This window comes from Rhincodon typus, chromosome 19 (genome assembly GCF_021869965.1).
Source record: "Rhincodon typus isolate 14 chromosome 19, sRhiTyp1.1, whole genome shotgun sequence".
Lineage (NCBI taxonomy): Eukaryota > Metazoa > Chordata > Chondrichthyes > Orectolobiformes > Rhincodontidae > Rhincodon > Rhincodon typus.
In genome coordinates, this window is record NC_063350.1 from 3,680,595 (window position 1) to 3,707,014 (window position 26,420).

General features: G+C 42.4%; 1 protein-coding gene across 1 annotated transcript in view; it reads left to right on the forward strand.

Annotated features, from left to right (window-relative positions):
- The first annotated feature begins 1,011 nt into the window (after positions 1-1,011).
- Positions 1,012-26,420, forward strand: part of LOC109920065 (potassium channel subfamily K member 9-like) — a 56,209-nt gene continuing 30,800 nt past the window's right edge. Inside the window, exon 1 of the mRNA XM_048608442.1 lies at positions 1,012-1,294. Within this exon, the coding sequence (XP_048464399.1) occupies positions 1,012-1,294 (283 nt within the window). The remainder of the gene's footprint in view (positions 1,295-26,420) is intronic.

The following is a 26,420-nucleotide window of genomic DNA, read 5'->3' on the forward strand; positions in this document are numbered from 1 at the left end:
CGGAATGAGAGAGTGGGATTTCTCAGGGCAGGGCGAGAGCCCGGCTCCATCCCGGACCCCGAGAGTTCCCTGGATCCCACCGGGAGCGCAGCGCCCCTGGGGCGGAATGATCAGCCGCTGAGAGCCGCTGAGAGCCCGGAGAGCGGGAGCAGCGAGGGCTCCGGACCGACAGAGCTTCCATTGAGAGGGACCGAGCAACTGGAAACAGCCCGTCTTCACTCGGACACCCCGATCCGGCTCCGGGAACAACCCGGGACCGAGTGTCCGCTTCAAACACCAGGCAACAAGTTACACCCGGGGGTGAGGTGGGGGGGGGGGTGCGGGGGGCTGGGGGGGGGGGGGGTTAGGCCGGGTGGGGGCAGGGGGAGGGGATTTGCTAAACTGAATCCTGCCTGAACTGACTAAAGGCCGGGATTAGGAACCGATCCGGGTCTACCTGCGGGGAGCTGGGAAGGTTATTTGTCCCAAACGGGACCAACTCCAGCCAAAGTGATCGAACCGGCACCATTCCAAACCCAAATTCCCCCCAACCCCAACCCAAATCCCAACCCCATTCCATCCGGCCTATCCATCCCGTACTATCCCCTTGCTGACTGCCCCATACTAACCCAGATCAATCAACCCCAACCAATTCAGCTTAAACCGGTCCATCCCGAGCTAACCCATACTAAATCCACCCAAACCAATCCACCCTAAACCTAACTAATCCGTTATTAACCCATCCCGAACTAATCCAACCCCAAATAACCCAGCCCAAGCCCAATTCGCCCCCAAACCCAACTGAGGTCTAACCCCGTGCCCCCGGCCACAGCTTTACCAAACCCACCACCCCCAGCGGGTCCGTGGGACCCATCGGTTGCCCACTTCGTTCCTTCATCGCTCAATGAGTTGAGGAGCTCGTGCACGTTGGGGGGAGCGCGCGAGGTGGCGCGCCCTCGCGGCCGGAGTGCCCGGGGTGCTGTGGGCGGGGGAGGCGGGGATGCGGCGCGCTGGAGCCGGGCTCTGGTGGCCATGAAGCGGCAGAACGTGCGGACTCTCTCCCTGATCCTCTGCATGTTCACCTACCTGCTGGTGGGCGCCGCCGTCTTCGACGCGCTGGAGTCCGACTTTGAGACCTCCCGCAAGCGGCTGCTCAACTCCAAACGGATGGAACTGAAGAACAAGTACGGCATGAGCGACGAAGACTACAAGGAGCTCGAGTGGGTGGTTCTACAAGCCGAGCCGCACCGCTCTGGGCACCAATGGAAATTCGCCGGCTCCTTTTACTTTGCCATCACCGTGATCACGACCATAGGTGAGAGAGGGTCAAGGCTTTTAAGAGTGTGTTCCGCTCACACAGGACTGGCGGTGAGTCCAGCGCAGAGAACTGGGAGTATAACTGGGAGAGGGAAGGGGCTGGTGAAGTGTTAAACTTTGGCAAACAGGGCAAAAGTAGTCTGGTTGGACGCTCTAACTGGTACAGGTTGCTTCCTATAATTCCAAGAGCCTCATAGCTCTGTGTGACAGTAATAACACGAGGATGCTCAGATGGAAACGTATCAGAACGGGCCCTTTTGTTCTCAAGTGACTCCCATGTTCTAATAAGGAGAAACATACGGCAAAAGGGCTCGTCATTGTACCCTGAAAGCGGGTCTCAATCTTTCCCATGTTCAGAATAGGAGCTCAGCATGGAGATTGAACCTCCTACAGACCTAGCTGTGTGAAAACTGGCTAACTGACCCTACTGTGCTCCCGGGGAAACTACACAACCTTCCTCAGTAAGGCATTCACCTCGAAATGACCAACTTTTTTTCACAGGAGAGCCTGGATTTGACAAGATTGTAATGAGAACCAGCTTTTTCAAAACTTCATTTTAATGATTTAGATCACGCAGTGATTGCTGTGTGCTGTGGAAGATATTCTGTTACACTCATCAGGACAGACTCAAGAATGCCACTTTTCAAAGGTGGCACCAATTTGAACCACGTGAGGAAAAGATGCTGATTGGTTGACAAGATGCTCAGATTAGATGATGATGTGGAGGTGCTGGTATTGGACTGAGGGGTGGGCAAAGTCCAAAGTCGCACAACACCACATTATAGTCCGACAGGTTTATTTAAAATTACAAACTTTCTGAAGCTGCTCCTTTGTCAGGTGATGTGGAGAAAGGCACACAGATTAGTTGAGACAGAGTGAGGGCTTTTGCACAGATAATGTTCTCAGGATGTACATCTTCCTGGCCAGGCCAGCATTGAATACTCACCTGTAATTGCCTGGGAACGATGGGTGTGAGCCACCTTCTTGGACTGCTTTAGTCACCAACTCCTCAAACTAGAGTCCACTCATCCCATTGACTGGAATATACTGGTCTACACCTTGAATTACATAAAAACATAGAAAATAGGAGCAAGAGGAGGCCATTTGGCCCTTCAAGCCTGCTCTGCCATTCAATATGATCATGGCTGATCATCCAACTCAGTCCCTGTCCCTGTTTTCTCCCCATTCCCTTTGACCCCTTTAGCCCTAAGAACTATATCTAACTCTTTGAAAATGTTCAATGTTTTGGCCTCGACCAGTTTCTGTGGTAGTGAATTCACAGGCTCACCACTCTCTGGGTGAAGACATTTCTCCTCATCTTGGTCCTACATGGCCAATTCCATATACTTAGACTATGACCCTGGTCTGGACTTGCCCACCATCAGGATCAAACTTCCTGCCTTTACCTTGACTCGTCTTGTTGGAATTTTATAGGCTTCCATGAGCACCTTTCATTTTTCTAAACTCCAGTAAATGCTCCCAATAATCCCACAAACTGAATCACACTTATCCCACAATAATGCTGCACACTGAATCACACTAATTCCACAGTAATTTAATCTAGTTAAAATTAAACAAAGAACTGTAGATGCTGGATCATGAAACAAATAAAAAACAGAAATTGCTGGAGAAGCTCAGCAGGTCTGGCAGGATCTGTGGAGAGAGAAACAAAGTTAACATTTTCAGTGCAGTGACCCTTCAGAGCACTGAACTCAAAAACACTATGTTTTCTCTTCACAGATGAGTTTCTCCAGCACTTTGTAGGGTTTTTGTTTGTTAAATTACTCTCATCATTACTTTAGGTCATACATTTGCTTTCTTCTGTTTTGTTTGAATTTTGTCAAGCCTTTGCCCATATGTTGGGGTACAGAATGGAAGCAAAAAGAGTCTTCAGGTCATGCATATCTTCCTAATGTCATGCCTTTAGTCCTTTGTGGTGAGCGTAATTCAGTCTGGGAATTATGTAGTGCAACCTGGGTTTGGTGTTACTCAGTCTGGGATTAGGGTAGTACAATTGTGGGATTAGTGCAATCCAGCCTGGGATGTTAGTGTAATCCAATCTGAGATGAAATTAATTCAGTCTGTTATTAGTACAGTCTGTGGGATTAGTGTGACACAGTTTTAGGTGGTAATCTACCCTCTCAGTAGGATTAATCTATTCAGACGTCAGCATTAGAGCAATTGAGATTAATATAAATCAAACTGCAGGATAGTAGGTATGAATCTGGCATTAATTTGATTTGATTTATTATTGTCAGATTGCCTAGGTACGGTGAAAAGTTTTGTTTTGCATGCAGTGCAGGCAGATCATACCATACAAAGTGCATTAGGATAGTAGAACAGAATGAAGAATACAATGTTACGTATGGACCACAACAAACCTCCTCAAACCATAACAAGGTGAAAGTCTAGATCCTAACTTCATATTTAAAGGTGAATGTAAGGCGCTGCAATCCAGGTCTGATTTGATTAGTCAAAATACTAGACTTTATAAAAAAAAATACATTTTATTCTTACACCACAGTTAAAATACAAGCAAAAAAAAAGAATTGGCATAACTTTAACTCTATCAAAATATTAACAAAATAATATATTATTTAACTACTACTCATCAAGTGTTCCAATTGAGCAGGATTCAATAAACACACCCTTGGCAAAGGCAAATTCAGCAAATCAGATTTCCCTCATTTGCAATCTCCTCCAGTCCAGGAGAAGGAACACCAACAGAATGAATCTAACAGCAGAGAGAGAACTCAAGCTTATTGCAACAGCAGCAGAGAGAGCTGTACCTAGTAGCTTCAACTCCAAAATGCCAATTTCGACAGCTGAAAGCAAAACTAAAACCCTGGGTCTGAGTGAGCCTGACTCCACCCACTCATGCTTCTTTTCTCTACTTATAAAAAAAAAACCCAAAGATATATACTCTGCTTTCCATGGAGCAGACACCTCAGCACTGGGTTTACAACACCCCTCTTCAAGAGAAACAGGGCAGAACAAATCCCGCTTAAAAATACAGATCATCACATCAATCTTAGTGTCATTCAGGGATTGGCATAATTCAATCTGTGACTGGTGTAGGTAAATCTATCAAAGTAGTGCAGTTAAATTGTGGGTTTTATATAATTGAAGTTTGTGATGATTATCTTATAGTCTCTGGGATCATTGTAATTCAGTTGTCAGATTATTGTAATCCAGGCTGCTGGTTCACTTTAATACAAGCTGTGCGATTACTGTAATTCAGTCTCGGATTAGCATAATTCAGTATTTGGGCTTTGGGTTCTTTCATCTAAATATAGTGTGATTCAGACTGTGGAATAACAGAAAATCTTCGTGTGTTTAATATAATTCAGTATGATGTTATGATCTCAAATGATCGTAATACTCATCAAATCACATTCCAGAGTGAAACCTAATTTGATAGAGCATACATTTTATTTCTGCAGTGTTTTTCCCATGGTGATCATTCACTGAACAAATCCACAAGAGGCTGATAATGCACTTTAAACAAAAGAAAATCAAAGTTTATTACACATAAAAAGCAGAAAAAATACACAAAGTATTTAACACTATATGAAAACTAGTTGAAATGGTTTTATTACAAATATCAGAAATAAACATTCAATCTTTTCATCCTCAACACAACCTTGCAGCTACATAAGCCTCAGTGAAGGACTACCCTGTTTCCATATTTATGTTCCTTGTTCAGTGGACATGGCCATACTTGAATTCTATTCAGCCAGCCTCTGCAGTCACTAAATGCTGTATTCTTCAGTTAATGTCTCATGCTGAGACCCTTAAACAAACTGCAAATGCAGCTCACTTATTTCTGAGCGTTTCATTAAACTCATGCATTCAATGTCCTTGTGTAGTACCTTCCTCTTTTAGACTTTACAGCCTTATGTTTTTAGAGATTTTTGCTTCTAAATTTCTAAACCCCTTTTTTTATTTTCTTCAGCCCTAACTGTTTTTTGGAGTTTGCAAAATTGCTGTGCTGCCCTTACAGATATTTCCTGTCTAAATGAAATGCTTCTCTCTGAAAAAAACCTGCACGCTCATTCAATATCCAGATGATTCTCTTTCCAAAAGAATTTCTCTCCCTGTCTCCCTGAATCCTAGGACACTTTACCCATTTTTTCTTCTTCTTCTTTACAACTCCTTGCTTTCTAAAGAGCTATTCACCTCAAGTGTTTTTTAAAGGTTTTATTTGAGTGCATGTAAACCAACTTCCAGACAATCTGGTACCCCTCACCAAATTCAAATGTTAACCTTATAGAAATACAATATAGAAATACAAGGTAAATTTTAAAGTATACATTGAGAAAAATCTCTACTGAGAACACAAGATTCCAAATAATATCATCACACCTCACAACTGAGGAAACATTTTGGAAATTTATCTTTAAAGGGCACTTTCATTTTCCTATTTCAATTTTTTAACATTGCTATATCTATTCTACTTGTGCAAATGCAACTTTAACAGTAGCAATATGATTGCATTGAATAATCATATTCTACTCATGTCCATCTTAATTCCAACATTCTTTTTCCTCCATATTTTTGCTTGATAAAGCATCCATTATAATAGATCTTTAGAGGCAAGATTTTTCTAATTATATGGTTGTGGCATTAAATTCCAATAAAACAGTCCTCAAATGTTATCAAAAGTATAGAAGGAGTATCATCCATATAACTAACAGTCTCTGTAAAGTTTTTGGGAATGAAGACTTCAAAACATTGTAGCAGTATTACCAAACTGAAAATCTATTTAATCCAAGTATATAAGTTAGGAGCAGAAATAAGCCATTAGACTCTTCAAGTCTGCTCTGAGATTCAATAAGACCTTGGCTGATATTATTTTTCAAAGTTCACATTCCCAATTACCACTAACAACTTTGAATTTATTTGCCTAACAAGAATCTACCTATCTCCACATTAAAAACTTCCAATGTCCCCACCTGCATCACCTTTGGTGGTAAAGTGTCCAAAATCATACGACATAAAACATAGAGCATAGAACTGTACATCACAGGAATGGGCCCTTCTGCCCATGACATTGTGCCGAACATGACACTAAATTAAACTAATTCCTTCCGCCTGCCCTTGGTCATATCCCTCCATTCCCTGCATATTCATGTGCTTATCAAAAAGTCTTTTAAACACCCCTATCGTATCTGCCTCCACCATTATCCCTGGCAACACATTCTAGACACCCACCACTCTCTGAGTAAAAAAAAAACTTGCCATTCACATCTCCTTTGAACTTTCTCCCTCTCACAACCCAAGAGCAAATTGTGACTGCTAATTTTAAAAGAGTGTATTTTGGTTCAGGACTGAGCCACAAGAGGAAACACCCTTTCCATCATCATATTATCAAGATCATTCAAGATCATATTAACTTCAAACAAATCACCCCTCATTCTTTTGAACTAGTGAAAATGAGCCCAGCTTATCCCATCTTTCTTCATAAGATAACTCACTCACTCCAAATAGAAATCTAGTAAATCTCTTCTGAACCATTTCAACACATTTTTTCCTGAAATTAGAAGACTAAAATGACACACAGTATTTGAGTTGCACAACTGAAGCATAACCTCCTCGACTTTCTGCTCAAGTCCTCTTATAAGAAAGGCTAGCATCCCTTTGGCCTTCTTGAATGTATGCTGTACCTGCATACTAACCATCTGTGACTCTCAAAATAGGATACTTAGATCCCTCTGCACAGTGAATTCTGCAATCATTCCCCATTTAAGTAATATCCTGTTTTTAAAATTCTTTCTGCATTTTCCAGATTTCTGTCCACTCACTTAACCTGTCTAAGTTAGTCAATATCCTCATTATGTTATCTTCACAATATAACTTCTGACCTATTTTGGTGTCATTTCCAAATTCAGCCACCATGCCTTTGATCTCCTCATCAAAGTCATTGATATAAATTGTAAAAAGTTGAGGGCCCAGCACAGACCCCACTTGTCATATCCTGCCAATCTGAAAAAAAATTCCTTTATGCATACTCTATTTTCTGCTAGCTTGTTAATCTCCTAGCCATACTATCATGTTACCCTCTATACTATAAGCTTCTACTTTACATGATTACTTTTTATATGGAACCTTGTTCGATACCTTCTGGAAATCTATTCATCAAAGAATTCCCAAAAAATAAGTTTAAACAGGATTTCCCTTCCATGTTGACTCTTTCTAATTACTTTGACTCATTCCAAGAATCCAGTTATAATCTCCTTAACGATTCACCTTCCCGTGACAGATATCACACTAACTGACCTAAAGATTCCTGTTTTTGCCCACCTCCTCCACTCTTGAATTATATTTGCTATTTTCTAGTCTTTCCAGAAGCTAATGAATTTTTGAAAATTAATACCAACCTCATGAGCCATCTCTTTTATGATCCTAGGATGAAATCCATCTGAACCCAGAGAATTCTCAATCTGCAGCTCTATCAGTTTGCTTAGTGCCATTCCCCGAGTGATGATATTTTCACCAAGTTCTCTCTTTCCTCAGCCTCTAGATTTACAGCTATTACCAGGTTTTTTTGTATCCCCTATAATGAAGACAGCAAAACATTTATTGATCTCATCCATCATTTCTTTGTTATTGACTATTAATTCCCCATTTTCTCAGTCTAGAGGGCCAACACTCACTTTACTAACTTGTACATTCTATACTAAGATGTAAAGTGATGTTTCTTCTTGTATAGCAATCTAGGACAAGAGGTCAGTTTTATTCTATTGGGTGGCAGATTCAAATCAGAGGTGAGGAGGAATTGCTTCTTTCAAAGGCTTATAAATCTGTGAATTCATGACTCAAAATGTGATAGACATTAGGATACATTTAAGGAGGAAATACAAATTTTTAATTCGTAATGGATTGAGGAATAAGGGGGTAGGCAAGAAAGTGGAATTGAGACAAGATCAACCCATGTTTGTATTAAATGGTAGAGCAGCCTCAAGGGGCTGAATGGCCTATGTCTGCTCTTAGTTTTATTTGCTCATGAAATGTGGCTTGTACTGACTGTGCCAACAATTAATGCCTATGCCTAGATGCCGTTGAGAAGGTGGTGATGAGTTTCCATCTTGAAGCATTTAGTTATTATATTCTTGTGTTTTAGATGCTTGTAGAGAATTTTGCTATCTGTTTTCACATTTTTACCCAGCTTCCTCTCATTCATGCTTTAATTTATATGTCCTGATTAACCTTTCAGTTATTCATTGCGTTCTTTGTAATCTGACCTCTCAGCTGCCCTGCCTCTTACCTTTGCACAATCATATTCTTTTTACTGAAGTAGCTCTCCTAAATTCTCCAGTTAACCACAGATGGTGGGTCTTCCTGTTGGACTTTTTTGTTTTTAACAGGAAAGTGTTTATTCTGAATATTCTGAAATATCCCTTTTAATGTCAGCCACTGCTTCTCTCCTGATCTATCCCAGTTCACTTCCACGAGCTCAGCTTCATGCCCACATAGTTGCCAGTTTTCAAGTTTAAAATATTAATCCTAGACCCACTCTTCTCCCTTTCAAACTGGGTGCAAAATTCAATAATAGAATGATCACTGCTGCCAAGAGGTGCCTTTACTCTAAGGTCATTAGTTAACTCTGTCACATTTCATGATACCAACTCTTGTCGTAGCCTGTTCTCTGGTTGGTTCCAGAATGTGCTGCTATAAGAAACAAGAACAGAAATTAATGGAGAAACTCAGCAGGTTGAGAGAAAGCAGAGTTAATGTTTTGAGTCCGGCGACCCTTTTTCAGAACTGATAGTAGCTCAGAAAATGTGGTATATCTGCTGATGACAGGGGATTGGGGGAAAGGAGTGAGCAGATAGGGGTAGAAAGAAAAACAGATAAAGTGATAGTTGACTGTAAGCCAGTGGAGGAGAGAAGCTGATAATGGGCATCATAAGTAGGTGAAAATGGGTTTTCTATGCTGAAAATAGCCCATGTCATGGCAGGACCAGGAGTGTGGGGATGACAACAAGTGACTTCTTCCTTCTACTATAGCTCACCTCCATCCAAACTGAATTTACATCCCGATCTCCTGAACAAAGGTCCGCTCTGACTATTTCAACAATAGGCTTCCCATGGTAGACTGGTTAGTAAGGTCAGATCACATGGGATCCAGGGAGATCTAGTCAACTGGATACAAAATTGACTTAATGGTAGGAGACAGGGTGGTGGTAAAGGGTTGCTGTTCACATTGAGGCCTGTGATCAGCAGCGTGCTGCAAGGATCGGTGCTAGGTCAACTGTTCTTTTTTTATTTATATAAATGATTTGATGAGAATATAGGAGGCATGATTAGCAAGTTTTCAGAAGACCCCTAAATTGGTGGTACAGCACACAGTGAAGAAGGTTATCTCAAAGTACAATGGGATCTCGTTCAACTGGGCCAGTGGGCTATGGAATAGTAGATGAAATTTAATTCTGATAAAGGTGAGGAATTGCATTTTAGTAAGACAGACAAGGGGAGGACTGACACAGTTAATGGTAGGGCCCTGGGGAGTGCTGTCGAACAGACAGACCTAAGGGTGCAGGTACTTAGTTCCTTGAAAGTGGCATCACAGGTTGACAGGGTGGTGTAGAAGGATTTGGCATGCTTGCCTTCATATGTCAAAGCATTGAGTACAGGGGTTGGGACATCATGTTAGGGCTGTACAAGACATTGGTAAGGTCACATTTGGATGACTGCATACAATTCTTGTTGCCCTGCAATTGGAAGGAAGTTATTCAACTGGAAAGGTTGTAAAAAAAGATTTATAGGGATGGTACCAAGACTGGAAGGTTTGAGTTATAAGGAGATTTACCAGAATGCTGCCTGGATTGGAGGGCAGGACTTATTAGGAAAGGTTGAGGGAGCTAGGGCTTTTTTCATTGGAGCAAAGAAGGATGAGAGGTGACTTGATAGAGGTTTACAAAATGATGAGAGGCATAGATAGAGTGGATAGGCAGAGACTTTTTTCTCAGGGTGGAAATGACTATTACGAGGGGGCATAATTTTAAGGTGATTGGAGGAAGGTATAGGGGAGATGTCAGAGGTAGGTTCTTTACACAGAGAGTGGTGGGTGTGTGGAATGCATTGCCGGCAGTGGTAGTGGAATCAGATACTTCAGAGACTTTTAGGGACTCTTGGATAGTCACATGGAGGATAGTAAAATGCAGGGTAGATTGATCTTAGTAGGATAATAGGTTGACACAACATCGTGGGCTGAAGGGCTTGTACTGTGCCGTACTGTTCTTTGTTCTACGTTCTATGTTATGAGTGGCTGGATTGGTTGGGACAATTTTCCCTGGAGCGTGGGAGACTAAGGGGTGACCTTATAGAGGTTTATAAAATCATGAAGGGCATAGATAAGGTAAATAGCCAAGGTCTTTTCCCTGGTGTAGGGGATTCCAAAACTAAAGAGTATAAGTTTAAGGTGACAGGAGAAAAGATTTAAAGGGGAACTAAGGGGCAACTTTTTCAAGAGGGTGGTGCAAATGTGGAACGAGCTGCCAGAGCAAGTGGTAGAGGTGAGTACAATTACAACATTTAAAAGGCATTTGGACAGGTACACGGATAGGAAAGATTTAGAGGAATATGGGCCCAATGCAGCCAAATGGGACTAGCTCAATTTGGGAAACCTGGTCAGCAGCCAAGAATTAGGCTGGAGGGTTTGTTTCTGTGTTGTATGTCTCTGTGACTCTGATAACCTCTTTGATTAGCAATGTTATTCCTCTGCTTTTACCTAGCCTTCCTATTTTTCTTGAATGCCATATTCCCCTCGATATTCAGAAGCCATTCCTTATCATTCTGCAACTACATCTCCCAAATGGCTATCACCTCATTTACTCACTTCATTGTGCACCATCAATTCATTGACTTTGTTATAAATGCAATGCAGATTCCAATACAAAGCCTTTAGCTTCATTTCCTGCTTCTCTGTGAAGCAACCAGACTTGGCCGCTAGTATAATCTCCAATTCTTTTTCTCTCTGTCCCTTACTGCCATTTGCAAACCATCACCTTTCCAAGTCACACAACACCAGGTTATAGTCCAATAGGTTTATTTGAAATCACTTCACCTGACAAAGGAGTAGCGCTCGGAAAGCTTGTGATTTCAGAAAAACCTGTTGGACCATAACCTGGTGTCGTGTGCCTTCTGACTTTGTCCACCCCAGTCCAACACCGGCATCTCCACAACATTTTCCACATTAAAATGACTCAGCTCTCCACCTTGAATCATTATATTTACCCCAAGTTTGATCCTCCCCCACACCCTCCCCTTCTTGTTTCACTGAATTAAAATTAACTGACTGACAAAATGATCCCAATCTCACCCTCCTGTAGCAACACTGCAACGACACCAATGTCACAACAACTGACATCAACAGCCAGTTTAAATAGTTGAACATAACTTGGTGCTGCCAAAACTGATGTAGTAATCAATACAGCTTTCAAGCTGTCAAAATCATTTTGATATTCCTTTATCCATTTAGTTTTCTTGCCTTACTATGTGAAGCTTATCAAAGGGGCCAGTATTGTGCTGAAACTTGAAACAAACTTATACTAAAAGCCATTCATGCTGATGTATCACAACATTTCTCATCTTGTGTTCGGCATGGGAAAATCCAAGATAGTCCTTATTTATTTCGCAAGTTGTTACTTGGCCTTGCCCCATAATGTAGTCCAAATAAATCAGATTTCATTTAACTAATTTACTTTTAACTGTATTTAGGCCTAATAGGCAGTTTATGGCTGGTCAAACAATTTATTTAAGTGGTGTAAATGTTCCTCCCATGTTTGCATAATATGCAAGTGCTTAAAGCAATTGATCAATGCTTACTCTATCTCCTAGAAAGTTATAAAAGTATCATACAAAAGGTTTTGTGATCTCACAGCTTGATTTGTGTAAATAGGGCAGGCAAAACATGTCTGGCTATATATGAAATCATAGAAAATGTGCTACCCATACAGCAATAAACTTATAGGCTTATCTCAGAGGAATTAGCCAAATTGAGAGACAAGATCAGGAAGAGATGGACAATGATATTATTGAGCTTAGACATGGTAGCAGAAACTAGTAGATGATGCTGAAACCGAACCGATCACAACAGGAACCCCAAACATCTGCAGATGCTGGAAATCTGAAACAAAAACAGAAATTACTGGAAAATCTCAGGGTTAACATTTCATAAGAACATAAGAACATAAGAACTAGGAGCAGGAGTAGGCCATCTGGCCCCTCGAGCCTGCCCCGCCATTTAATAAGATCATGGCTGATCTTTGAGACTCAGCTCCACTTACCCGCCCACTCACCATAACCCTTAATTCCTTTACTGTTCAAAAATTTATCTGGCCTTGTCTTAAAAACATTCGTCGAGGTAGCTTCAACCGCTTCACTGGGCAGGGAATTCCACAGATTCACAACCCTTTGGGTGAAGAAGTTCCTCCTGACCTCAGTCCTACCTGGGCTTCCCTTTATTTTGAGGCGATGCCCCCTAGTCCTAGCTTCACCTGCTCGCGGAAACAACCTCCATGCCTCCACTTTATCTATTCCTTTCATAATCTTATATGTTTCTATAAGATTTCCCCTCATTCTTCTGAATTCCAATGAGTATAATCCCAGTCTACTCAGTCTCTCCTCATAATCCAACCCTCTCAACTCTGAAATCAACCGAATGAATCTCCTCTGCACCCCCTCCAGTGCTAGTATATCTCTTCTCAAGTAAGGAGACCAAAACTGCACACAGTACTCCAGGTGTGGCCTCACCAGGACTCTATACAGCTGGAGCATAGCCTCCCTGTTTTTAAACTCCATCCCTCTAGCAATGGCAGACAAAATTCCATTTGCCTTTTTAATCACCTGCTGCACCCGCAATCCCACCTTCAGCGATTCATGCACAAGGACACCCAAGTCCCTTTGCACAGCAGCGTGCTGCAATTTTTTCCCACTTAAAACATAATCCATTTTGCTGTTATTCCTACCAAAAGGGATAAGCTCAAACTTATCAACATTGTTCTCCATCTGCCAGACCTTTGCCCACTGGCTTAGACTATCTATATCCCTCTGCAGACTTTCAGTGTCTTCTGCACACTTTGCTCTGCCACTCACCTTAGTGTCATCTGCAAATTTTGACACACCACACTTAGTCCCCAACTCCAAATCATCTATGTAAATTGTAAACAATTGAGGTCCCAACACTGATCCCTGAGGCACACCACTAGCCACTGACCGCCGACCAGAAAAACACCCATTTACCCCTACTCTTTGCTTTCTACTGGTCAACCAATCCTCTATCCATGCCAATACATTACCTGTAATACCGTGCAACTTTATCTTATGTAGCAGCCTTGGTGTGGCACCTTGTCAAATGCCTTCTGGAAATCCAGATACACCACATCCACAGGTTCCCCATTGTCCACCATGCAAGTAATGTCCTCAAAGAATTCCACCAAATTAGTTAAACATGACCTACCCTTCATGAACCCATGCTGGGTGTTCCCAATGGGACAATTTATATCCAGATGTCTTGCTATTTCTTCCTTAATGATAGATTCAAGCATTTTCCCCACTACCGAAGTTAAGCTAACTGGCCTATAGTTACCTGCTTTTTGTCTACTTCCTTTTTTAAACAGTGGCGTCACATTGGCTGTTTTCCAATCTGCGGGAACCATCCCAGAGTCCAGTGAATTTTGGTAAATAATTACTAGTGCATTTGCTATTTCCCCCATCACCTCTTTTAGTATCCTGGGATGCATTTCATCAGGGCCAGGAGACTTGTCTACCTTTAGCCCCATTAGCTTGCCCAGCACTGCCTCCTTAGTGATAATGATAGTTTCTAGGTCCTCACCTGCTATAACCTTCTTGCCATTAGTTTTCAGCATGTTATTTGTGTCTTCCACTGTGAAGACCGACACGAAATAACTGTTTAATGTCTCGGCTTTTTCCTCATTCCCAGTTATTAAATTGGCCTTCTCATCCTCTAAAGGACCAATGTTTACCTTTGCCACTCTTTTACGATTTGCATACTTATAGAAACTTTTGCTGCCTGTTTTTATATTCTGAGCTAGTTTACTCTCATAATCTATCTTACTTTTCTTTATAACTTTTTTTGTGGCTTTCTGTTGGCCTTTAAAGATTTCCCAGTCTACTAGTTTCCCACTACTCTTTGCTTTTTTGTGTGTGTTTTTTTTTCAATCTGATACTTTCCTTTATTTCCTTAGACATCCATGGCTGGCTCTCTCTTTTCCTACAGTTCTTCCTTATCACTGGAATATACTTCTGCTGAGCACTGTGAAAAATTGTTTTGAAAGTCCTCCACTGTTCCTCAATTGACCCACCATAAAGTTTTTGCTCCCATTCTACCTTAGCTAACTCCTTCCTCATCCCATCATAGTCTCCTTTGTTTAAGCACAGGACACAGGTACTGGATTTACCCTTCTCACGTTCCATCTGTATTTTAAATTCGACCATACTGTGATCGCTTCTTCCGAGAGGATCCCTAACTGTGAGATCATTAATTATTCCTGTCTCATTACACAGGACTAGATCTAAGATAGCTTGCTCCTTCGTAGGTTCTATTACATATTGTTCAAGGAAATTATCGCGGACGCATTCTATGAACCTTTCCTCAAGGCTGCCATGACCGACCTGGTTTGACCAATCGATGTGTAGATTAAAATCCCCCATGATAATTGCTGTACCATTTTTACATGCATTAGCTATTTCTATGTTTACTGCCCGCCCCACCACGATGTCGTTACTTAGTGGCCTATAGACCACACCTATCAGTGACTTCTTCTCCCTGCTATTCCTAATTTCCACCCAAATGGATTCAACGTTTTGTTCAGTAGACCTATATCATCTCTCACTGCTGCCCTAATATCATCCTTAAAAATCAGAGCAACACCACCTCCCTTACCTTCCTGTCTGTCCTTCTGAACAGTTTGATACTCCTGGATATTTAACTCCCAGTCATGACCATCCTGTAACCATGTCTCTGTAATGGCCACTAAATCATACCCATTTGCCATGATTTGCACCGTCAACTCATCCACCTTGTTTCGAATGCTCCGAACATTCAGATAAAGTGCCCTTATGCCAGTTTTTGCACCTTCTTTTTGGGTCCTATTACCTCCATTACTAACAGCTCTTGAGTTCTCCTTCCCTTTAACTTTTTTCTTGATTTTCCATGGAGTTGAAGCTTCCTCGTCACCTGCTAACCTGCTGCTTTGCCTTACATTAATTGTTATTCTCCCTCTACGCTCACTTCTCCCTTCCCCCCTAATTACTAGTTTAAAGTCCTACTAACCACCCTTTTTACCCTTTTTGCCAGAACACTGGACCCGGCCCTGTTCAGGTGGAGTCCATCCCAGCGGTATAGATCCCTCCTGTCCCAGAACTGATGCCAGTGCCCCATGAAAAGGAAACTCTCTTTCCCACACCACTCTTTTAACCACAAAATTTCCAGTCCAGTAATCCTTTTTCAGAACAGATGGCAGCTAGAATAAGGATGGTTTTTATGTAGAAAATTAGGGTGGAGGAAAAGATGGAGAGTTAAGTGATAGGTGGAGATAGAGTCCAGGGAGAGAGAATCAGTTAGACAGACAAAGGAGTGGATAAAAACCAGCCTAGGAGAAAGAATAGCTACTAATAGGGACTACTGGTAGCTGACAGTAGGTTGTGTGTGGTAGCAGCCCATGTACTGACAGGCCAGGTGTGTGGGGTGGGGGAAAGCATGGGAGAAGGTGCTCAAGCCCTAAAATACCCTCACCCCCTTCTCTTCCCTCCCACAACAGTGATGGGGCTCCCTTTGTCCTTACCTACGATCCCAGCAGCATCCACATCCAGAGGATCATCAGCTGCCATTTCCACCACCTCCAGCGAGATGCCATCACCAGACACACATTCCCCTCCCCTCCCTTGTCAGCCTTCCACATGGACTGCTCTCACAGGAGCACCCTGGTCCACTTCTACTTTTACTTCCAACAACCTCCCAAAGCCTCACAGCACCTTCACCTGCAACCACAGAAGGTGTAATACCTGCCTATTTACTTCCTCCCTCCTCATTATCCAAAGTCCCAAATACGCCTTCCAGGTGAACAACACTTTACCTGCACTTCACTCAATCTAGTCTACCGCATTTTCTGCTCACAATGTCGTCTCCTCTACATTGGGGAAATGAAGTGTAGATTGGATGAGCGCTTCACAGAACATCTGCATTCTGTCATGAAAAAGGCCTTGAGCTTCCAGTTGCTTGTCACTTCAACACCCTGTTCCCTGGCCAACATCTCTGTCTCAGGCTTGCTGCAGTGTTCCAGCGAAGCTCAACGCAAGTTGGAAAAATGGCATCTAATTTTCCGTTTGGGAAACCTGCAGTTTTTAGAACTCAATATCAAGTTCAACAATTGTAGGGCTGAGCACCTTCCACCATGCCTTCCCCTACCCCCACACAGCAGGCTTTGTCATCTCTTGGGCTGCTACAATATATAATTCCTTGTCAGCTACAAGTAGATGCCATTAGTAGTTATTCTTTCTCCTAAGCTGGCCTTTATCCACTCCTTTGTCTGCCCAACTGTTTTTCACTCTCTTTGGGTTTTATCTCCACCTATCATTTATTCCCTGTCCACGAACCTCCCCCCACCCCCTCCCCCACCAAACACACACACACCCACCCTGTCTTCTACATAAAAACCAAGCTTATCCTAGCTACCATCTAGAAGCTTCACTGGACCCGAAACATTAAATCTGATTTCTCTCCGCAGAGCACATGGAATCCAGGGAGAGCAGATTGGATACACAATTGGCTTGATGGTAGGAAGCAGAACGTGGTAATAGTGGAAGGATGCTTGTTGGACTGGAGGTTTGTGAGTAGTGGTGTGCCTCAGGGTCAGTCCTGGGCCCATTGCTGTTTGTTATATGGATGAGAATGTGCAAGGCATGGTTAGTATGTTTGTGGATGATGCTAAAATAGGTGGTATCGTGGACAGTGAGGAAGGTTATCAGAAATTGCAGCAGGATCTTGATCAGCTGGGAAAGTGGGCCGAGAAATGGCAAAGGGAGTTTAATAGAGATAAGTGTGAGGTGTTGCATTTTGGAAAGTCAAATCAAGATAGGAATTTCATGGTGAATGTTAGGGCCTTAAGGAGTGTAGTTTAACAGAGGGACCTTAGAGTTCAGGTGCACAGGTCTCTGAAAGTGGAGTCACAGGTAGACAGGGCAGTGAAGAAGGCTTTTGGCACATTGGCCTTCATCAGTCAGAGTACTGAGTATAGAAGTTGGGAAGTTATGTTGCAGTTGTACAGGATGTTGGTGAGGCCGCACTTGGAGTATTGTGTTCAGTTTTGGTCACCTTGCTATAGGAAGGATATTATTAAACTGGAAAGAGTTTAGAAGGAATTTACAAGGATGTTGCCAGGACTCAAGGGTCTGAGTTATAGGGAGAGGTTGGACAAGTTGGGGCTTTTTTCTTTAGAGCATAGGAGACTGAGGAGGGGAAGCTTATTGATGTGCATAAGATCATAAGAGGCATGGATAGGGTAAATGCACTCAGTCTTTTTCCCAGAGTTGGGGAATCAAGGACTAGAGGGCATCAGTTTAAGGTAAGAGACGAAAGAATACATGGGAAACTTAGGGGCAACTTTTTTACACAGAGGATGGTATGTATATGGAATAAGCTGCCAGTGGAAGTGGTTGAGGAGGGTACATTAACATTTAAAAGGCATTTGGACGAGGAAAGGAAAGGTTTAGAAGGGTATGGGCCAAGGGAAATGGAGTTAGTGTGGATGGACATTTTGGTCAGCATGGACCAGTTTAGGCTGAAGGGCCTGTTTCCATGCTGTATGAGATGCTGCCAGATCTGCTGAGATTTTCCAGGAATTTTAGCTTTTGTTTTGGGTCACAACAGGTCTAGCTGACCACAACCAAATTGTCAATGTTATTGATACAGTTACACAATCTTCAATCACTCTGTTGATCAATTGTTGTAAAGTTCTGGTTTATTTTTCATACCAAATTCTATGGCTTTACATCAGTAAAGATCTCCTGGAGTTACAAATGCTGATATTTCTTTGACTGCACATGTCAATTTTTGTATCAATCCATGCTTATCCAATCAGCTCAATATAGTCCTTCAGTTGTGTGATTCAATATGAATCCACCTTTATTACCATGCTGATTTTCTGATAATCTATATAGAATTCTTGTGATTCATTTGGTTTCAGCATCATCACAATAGATGTGCTCTAGTTACTATGTCTAAGTTCAATAATATCATTGTCCATCATGAAATGTATCTCTTCTCAGTGTGGCTAATTTCTCTGAGTTAAGGCTACAAGTGTGTTGCTTTATGGGTGGCACATTTCCCATATTATCATCAAATGTAGCCTTATTTACAAAACTCAATTTGTGAGATTGTCATAACTTTTGTATATTTCAATAGCTTTCTGGGAGATAGTATAATCATATATCAGAGATAGTAAGAACTGCAGGTGCTGGAGTCTGAGATAACACAGTGTGGAGCTGGAGGAACACAGCAGGCCATGCAGCATCAGAGGAGCAGGAAAGTTGACTTTTCAGGTCGGGACCCTACTCCCAATTCCTCCGCCTCCGCTACGTCTGCTCCCAAGATGGGGCATTCCACTCCCAAACATCCCAGATATTCTCTTATTTCAAGGACCGCTACCTCGCCCACGCCCCCCACCTCCGGTGGTCGAAAATGCTCTCAAATGCATCTCTTGTGTTTCCCGTACCTCTGCCCACACATTCCCTCACCTCAACAAAAACAAAGACAGAAACCCCCTTGTCCTCACATATCACCCCACTAACCTCCATATCCAACATATCATTCTCCGCCATTTCTGCCACCTACACCCTCCTCACCCCTATCTGCCTTTCATAGGGACCGTTCTCTCCACGACTCCCTCGCCTGCTCCACACTCCCCACTAACGCCACCTGGCACCTTTCCCTGCAACCGCAGGAAGTGCCACACCTGCCCCTATACCTCCTCCCTCATCTCCATCCAAGGACCCAAACAAACCTTCCACATTAGACAGTGGTTCACCTGCACATTCATCACCATGGTCTACTGCATCTGCTGCTCCCGATGTGGTCTCCTCTATATCGGTGAGACCAAGCGGAGGCTCGAAGACCGTTTTGTAGAGCACCTACGCTCTGTTCACGGCAAACGACAACACCTTCCGGCTGCGAACCATTTCAACACCCCCTCCCACTCCCTGGGCGACATGTCCATTCTGGGCCTCCTCCTGTGTCACAATGACGCCACCCGCAAACTGGAGGAGCAGCACCTCATATTCTGCCTCAGGAGCCTACAGCCCAATGGTCTCAATGTGGACTTTACCAGTTTCAAAATCTCCCCATCCCTGGTCCCATCCCAAGTCCAACCCTCCCTCTCAACCCCACCTCCTTGACTTGACACAGCCTGTCCATCTTCTCTCCCACCTATCTGCTCCTCCCACCTCACTGACCAATCCCCACCACTGCCTGCCTGCACTCACCTATCACCATCCCACCTACCTTCCCCAGTTCACCCCTCCTCTCTCTATTTCCCAGCTCTCATTTCTGACCCCACCCCCAACTCATTTCTGCAGAAGGGTCCTGACCTGGAGCATCAACTTTCCTGCTCGTCTAATGCTGCGTGGCCTGCCATAATCATATATCAAATGTTTTAAACATTTCTGTATTATACAATCTGAGTAATAGAACTTTTACTTTCTAATTCAGTCTCAAAACGTTTTGATATTTTTATTTCACTCCCGGTATCTTTTAGCCCTGCAGATACACTTCACTTATGACTATCCTCCCTTCCAATGTATTGAGTTAACATGTTAGCATGACACGTTGTCTAATTTATTCTCCTGTTTGAAGTATTCACTGCATAATTCACATCATTGAGTTTCTTTTTGATTCAATAAAGTCCAGTATATTGTACTTTTAATGGTTCCCCAGAGGGAGAAAACAGTACTAAGCCCTTGTCTCCAGCAACAAAATTCTGAACTTTGGCCTTTTTATTGTGTGTTGAATACTTTTCAAATGCTTTTTGGCAAGCTCACATGCTTTTGTTAGCTCATCTTAGAAATCCAGCATGTAATAAATTGGAAGTGTTATCTCTGAGCACTGTCTTATAAAATTTTCTTTAATTGATTAACAGTCCTCTCACCTCATGCCTGTATATCAGTTCAATAAGCCACAATCCTGTGGACTCATTAAGGGCATCCCTAAAGCAAACAATTCCTTTTATCATAATCATTAGGACATGCCTGACAATAAACGCAAATCATGGACTTTAAAGTTTGATACCATACTTACAATGCTTCATGAGGTTACAGATGATAAGCTGAAGACATGATTTTTTATTCCCAAATTATTAACTATTTTTTTGAATACATGATTTTTTCCCTTGATCTGACTGTATTTTTTCGGATATTCCACATCTTGCAAAAGAATGAATTAATTTCTTTACAGTCAAACGTATCTTAATTTTCCCCAAATGCACATATAGTCATAGAATCATACAGAATGGAAACAAACCCTTCGGTCCAACCAGTCCATGCTGAACATAATCCCAAACTAAACTGGTCCCAACTGCCTGCTCCTGGCCCACATCACTCCAAACCGTTCCTATTCACGTACCTATCCAAATGTCTTTTCAACTTTGTAATTGTACCCATATCCACCACTCCCTCTGGAAGTTCATTCCACACTCGAACCACCCTCTGTGTAAAAAACATTTGCCTCTAATGTCTTTTTAAATTCTCTGTCCTCTCACCTTAAAAATGTATCCCCTATTCTTGAGATCCATCATCATCGGGAAAAGACAGCTACCATTGCCTCTATCTATACCTCTCATTATTTTATAAACAAGGTCACCTCTCAACCTCCTATGCTCCAGTGAAAGAAGTCCCAGCCTATCCAGCCTTTCTTTATAACTCAAATCTTCCATACCCAGCAACACCCTGGTAAATCTCTTCTGAACCCTCCCCATCTTAATAATATCCTTTAAACTGGGTGACCATATTCAAGAAATTTTGTGAAAAATCTATAATTGTTAAAATATATAGATTCTCACCCCTGATTTTAGGTACAGATCATGCAAAATCTATTAAGAGCATTTTAAACGGTTCTTCAAAAGCTGCTATTGGAATTGAAACTGTTTATTTAATTAATAATTGGGAGTTTCCCATTACTTGTCATGTCTGGTAAACGTTAACCACATCATTATGTAATCCAGATCAATAAAGATGCTTCAGTTTTTTTAATTCAATTGTGAGGCATTGGCATTACTGGCTGGCCAAGCATTTATTGCCTGTCCCTAGTTGCTCTTGAGGATGTGGTGGTGAGCTGCCTTCTTAGATTCATAGAAGCATTGAATCATACAGCACAGAAACAGACCCTTTGGTCCAAATTATCCTTATTGACCAAGTTTCCCAAACTAAACTAGTCCCACTAGCCTGGACTTTCTCCCATACCCCTCTAAATATTGTGAGCAATTTTGGGCCCCATATCTTAGTAAGGATGTACTGACCCTGGAGCAGGTCCAGAAGATGTTCACGAGAATGATCCCAGGAATGAAAGGCTTAACGTATGAGGAACATTTGAGGACTCTGGGTCTATACTTGATGGATTTTAGAAGGATGAGGAGGGATCTAATTGAAACTTACAGAATACTGAATGGCCTAGATAGAGTGGACATTGGGAAGATGTTTCCATTAGCAGGAGAGACAAGGACCTGAGGGCACAGCCTTAGAGTAAAGGGAAGACCTTTTACATCGGAGGTGAGGGGAAACTTCTTAAGCCCAGAAAGTGTTCAATCTATGGAACTTACTGCCACAGAGACCAGAGATCTGGAGACCAGATCATTGAGTATGTTTAAGAGAGAAATAGATTCCTGATTGTTAATGAGATCAAAGGTTAAGGGGAGAAGGCGGGAGAATGGGGTTGAGAAACTTATCAGCCATGACTGAATGGTGGAGCAGACTTGATGGGCCGAATGGTCTAATTCTCGTGGTCATAATGGCCTAACGTCTGTTCTATGTCTTATGGTCTAAACCTTTCCTATTCATGTACATATCCAAATGTCTTTTAAATGTAACTGTACCTGCATCTACCACTTCCTCTGGCAGTTCATTCCACATATGAACCACCCTCTATGTGAAAAAGTCGCCCCTCAGGTCTCTTTTAAATCTTTCCCCTCTCACTTTAAGAATATGCCCCACCCCCACTGTTTTGAACTTCCCCACCTTTGGGGAAAATACCTTTGCCATTCACCCGATCTACACCCCTCATGATTTTATTAACTTCCACAAGGTTACCCATCGACTTCCTACGCTCCAGTGTAAGAACCCCTGGGACCCTAGGGGTGGCATGGATGCTCAGTGGTTGGCACTTCTGCCTCCCAGTGCCAGGGACCCAGGTTCAATTCTAACTTTGGGTGACTGTGTGGGGTTTGCTCATTCTCCCTGTGGCTGTGTGAGTTTCCTCCAGGTGCTCCGGTTTCTTCCCACAGTCCAAAGATGTGCAGGTTAGTTGGACTGAACATGCTAAATTGCCCATAGTGTTCAGGGATGTGTAGGCTAGGTGAATTAACCATGATAAATGTGGTTTATGGCAAACAGTAGAGGGCTGGTCTGGGTGGGATGCTCTTCAGAGGGTTGGTGTGAACTTGATGGGCTGAATAGCCTCTTTCTGCATTGTAGATGTTCTATGTTCTATCCAGCCTCTCCTCATAACTCAAGCCTTCCAGTCCCAGCAACGTCCTGGTAAATCTTTTCTGAAGCCTATCAGATTTGATAATATCTTTCCAATCTATCTTAAAATAGTTTGCAAACAAAGTCTTCACACGAGAAGTACAATTCGAGATTTGAAAAATGAGTTAAATGCTATTCAGGAACTCTACTGTTGATGCAGTAGTAAATGCATTTTGGGTTCTGTCAGTGAAGTAGGTTCTGAATAACTGAGCAAATTTCTCAAATTTCTCTATTGCATAATGACTATTTTGTATCACTTTGGTGCTTGCAATTTCACTTTACAAATCTTTAAAGCACATGTGCGATTTAAAAATGATGCTGGGCTGAATTCAGTTAAAACATCTTGATATATCCTCTATCTTTCTTCCTCGTATTAGACACCCTCCCCCCATCCTATTCCCTGCCTCCCTTAGAACTCACCTCAGAGAAAGCTCTCAGTCCACACTCTAAATATGTACACGACTGAATGCTTACAGTTGTTGGATAAGCAAGTCTAAATTTCTATTTTATACTGATTTAATTTTGTTTGTATTTTGTGTTTGGCATTAAAATAAAATCTAAAGAGGCCTTGTGAAGCAGTGTCCCTGCCTCCAGGCTAGTTACACCTGTCCCAGAGGTGTGTCATAACAGTCCAAACAGGTTGATAAAAAAATGAAATAATTTATTTTGAAATCCACAATTTAAATTCAGTAGTTGCCAGAACAGCTGCAGCCCATGTGGTGTAGGTAGACCCTCAACGCCCTTAGGGAGGGGCTTTCAGCATTTTGACCCAGCGTCAGTGAAGGAGCAGTGATATATTCCCAAGTCAGGATCATGAGTGGCTTGGAGAGTAGATTCCAGTATTAAAGCTGAACTGGAACAGCTTAGCTAGGGGTGTGTCCTGTTCTGAAGCATAAATCTTCAACATTATTGCTGGAATATGGTCCCTAGCCTTTGTAGTATCCAGTGACTTCAGCTATTTCTTGATATCACTTAGAGTGAATCAAATTGGCTGAAGACTAGCATCTGTGATGCTGATTCAGGAGGAGGCTGTAATAGATCATCCACTTGTCACTTCTGGTTACAGAACCTTGCAAGTACGTCAGATATATCTTTTGCCCTGATTTTCTTGGCTCCCTTATCTTGGAGAATATTTGTGGAAACTCCATCTCCACTGAACTATTTAATTGTCCACCACCGTTCAGTTCTGCAGAGCTTAGAGTAAATCCATTGATTGTGGGATCACTTAGATCTGTCTATCACATGCTGCTTGCACTTCTTGGCATGTAAGTAATTCTACATTGTAACTCCATCAAGTGGTACCTCATCTTTAGTGTGCCCAATGTAGTTCCTGGCATGCCATCCAGCACTTTTCATTAGACAGGGTTGATCCCCTGACTTGGTGGCCATAGTAGAATGGGAGCTATGCTGGGCCACAAGGTTACAGATTGTGTTGAATATAGTTCTGCTGCTACCAATGGCCTGCAGTGCCTCACAGATGCTCAATTTTGAGTTGCTGGATCTCTTTGAAATCTATCCGATTCTGCACAGTGATAAGGCCATACAACACGATGGAGGGATCTTCAGCGTGAAAGCAGAATTTTGTCTTCACCAGGAATGTTCGTTGCTCACTCCTACTGAAACTGGCATTGACAGTGCATCTACTTCAGGCCGATCTCTGAGCACAAGTTCCAGTATGTTTTTCCATCATTTGGTGCTCTCACCACTTGCTGCCGACCGATCAGTGATATCCTTTAGGATTCGGTCAGCTTGGTAAGTCATGGTGATACTGAACCGTACTTGATGATGGACATTGATGATGAAGTTGGCAATGCACATTGTGGAATGAATGCAATTCAGTATTTAGGGGAATTTGTATGATTCAATCTCTGGACAATTCTACATTTATCAATACAATAACTTGGAATTCATGGTGGAATTAATGTATTTCAGACAGTGAGTTAAGAATAATTAGTGTAATGCTGTCTGCTGGTGTCCTGTAATTCAGACATAGTCGATAGGATTAGCAAAGTTTGTCTATAGAATTATGGCAATTCAATCTGAGGTTTGTGTAGTTCAGTCTGCGATTGGACTAATGTGGTCAGTGGGATTAATATAAATCAGTTTATGATTGGTATAATTCATTCAGTAGAAAAATTGTAATTAGATCTGTTGGATTAATTTATTTCAGGGTCAGATTAGAAAATTCAGTCTGCATTAATAGTATAAATTGGGGTGGCACGGTGGTTAGCACTGCTGCCTCACAGCACTAGGAACCTGGGTTCAATTCCACCCTCAGGCAACTGTCTGTGTGGAGTTTGCACATTCTCCCTGTTTCTTCTGGGTGCTCTGGTTTCCTCCCACAGTCCAAAGATGTGCAGATTAGGTGGATTGGCCATGCTAAATTGCCCATAATGTTCAGGGAGGTGTAGATTTTTGGGGATGGGTCTGGGTGGGATGCTCTGACGGTCTGTGTGGACTTGTTGAGCCGACGGGCCTGTTTCCACACTATAGGGGTTCTATGATCTTCTTTGAAATCAGTCTGGGATTAGTGTGATTCAGTCCAACTGAACCAGTAAAATTCTGTTTGTGAGATTAATATAACTTCTGAATGTGACATTAGTGTAACTCAGATTGTGAGATTTGAGGAATTGAGACTGTGATCATTAGAACATAGAATATAGAACATGGAACAGTACAGCACAGTACAGGCCCTTCGGCCCACGATGTTGTGCCGAACTTTTACCCGAAACCTAAGGTCTGTCTAACCTCCACCGCTACTTTATACTATCATCCATATGCCTATCTAATAGCCACTTAAATGCCCCTAACAAGGCTGACTCTACTACCGTCTCCGGCAATGCATTCCACGCCCCTACCACTCTCTGAGTAAAGAACCTGCCTCTGACGTCTCCCCCATATCTACCTCCACTCACTTTAAAACTATGTCCCCTCGTAAAAGCTACCTTCACCCTAGGAAAAAGTCTCTGGCTGTCTACTCTATCTATACCTCTGATCATTTTGTACACCTCTATCAAGTCACCTCTCATCCTTCGTCGTTCTAAAGAGAAAAGCCCTAGCTCCCTCAACCTTTCCTCGTAAGACCTTCTCTCCATTCCAGGCAACATCCTGGTAAATCTCCTCTGCACCTTTTCTAACGCTTCCACATCTTTCCTGTAATGAGCTGACCAGAACTGGACACAATACTCCAGATGTGGCCGAACCAGGCTTTTGTATAGCTGGAGCATAACTTCACAGCTCTTGAACACAATCCCTCTATTAATGAAAGCTAACACACCATACGCCTTCTTAACAACTCTATCCACCTGGGTGGCAGCTTTCAGGGAACTGTGAACATGAACCCCAAGATCCCTCTGCTCCTCCTCACTGCC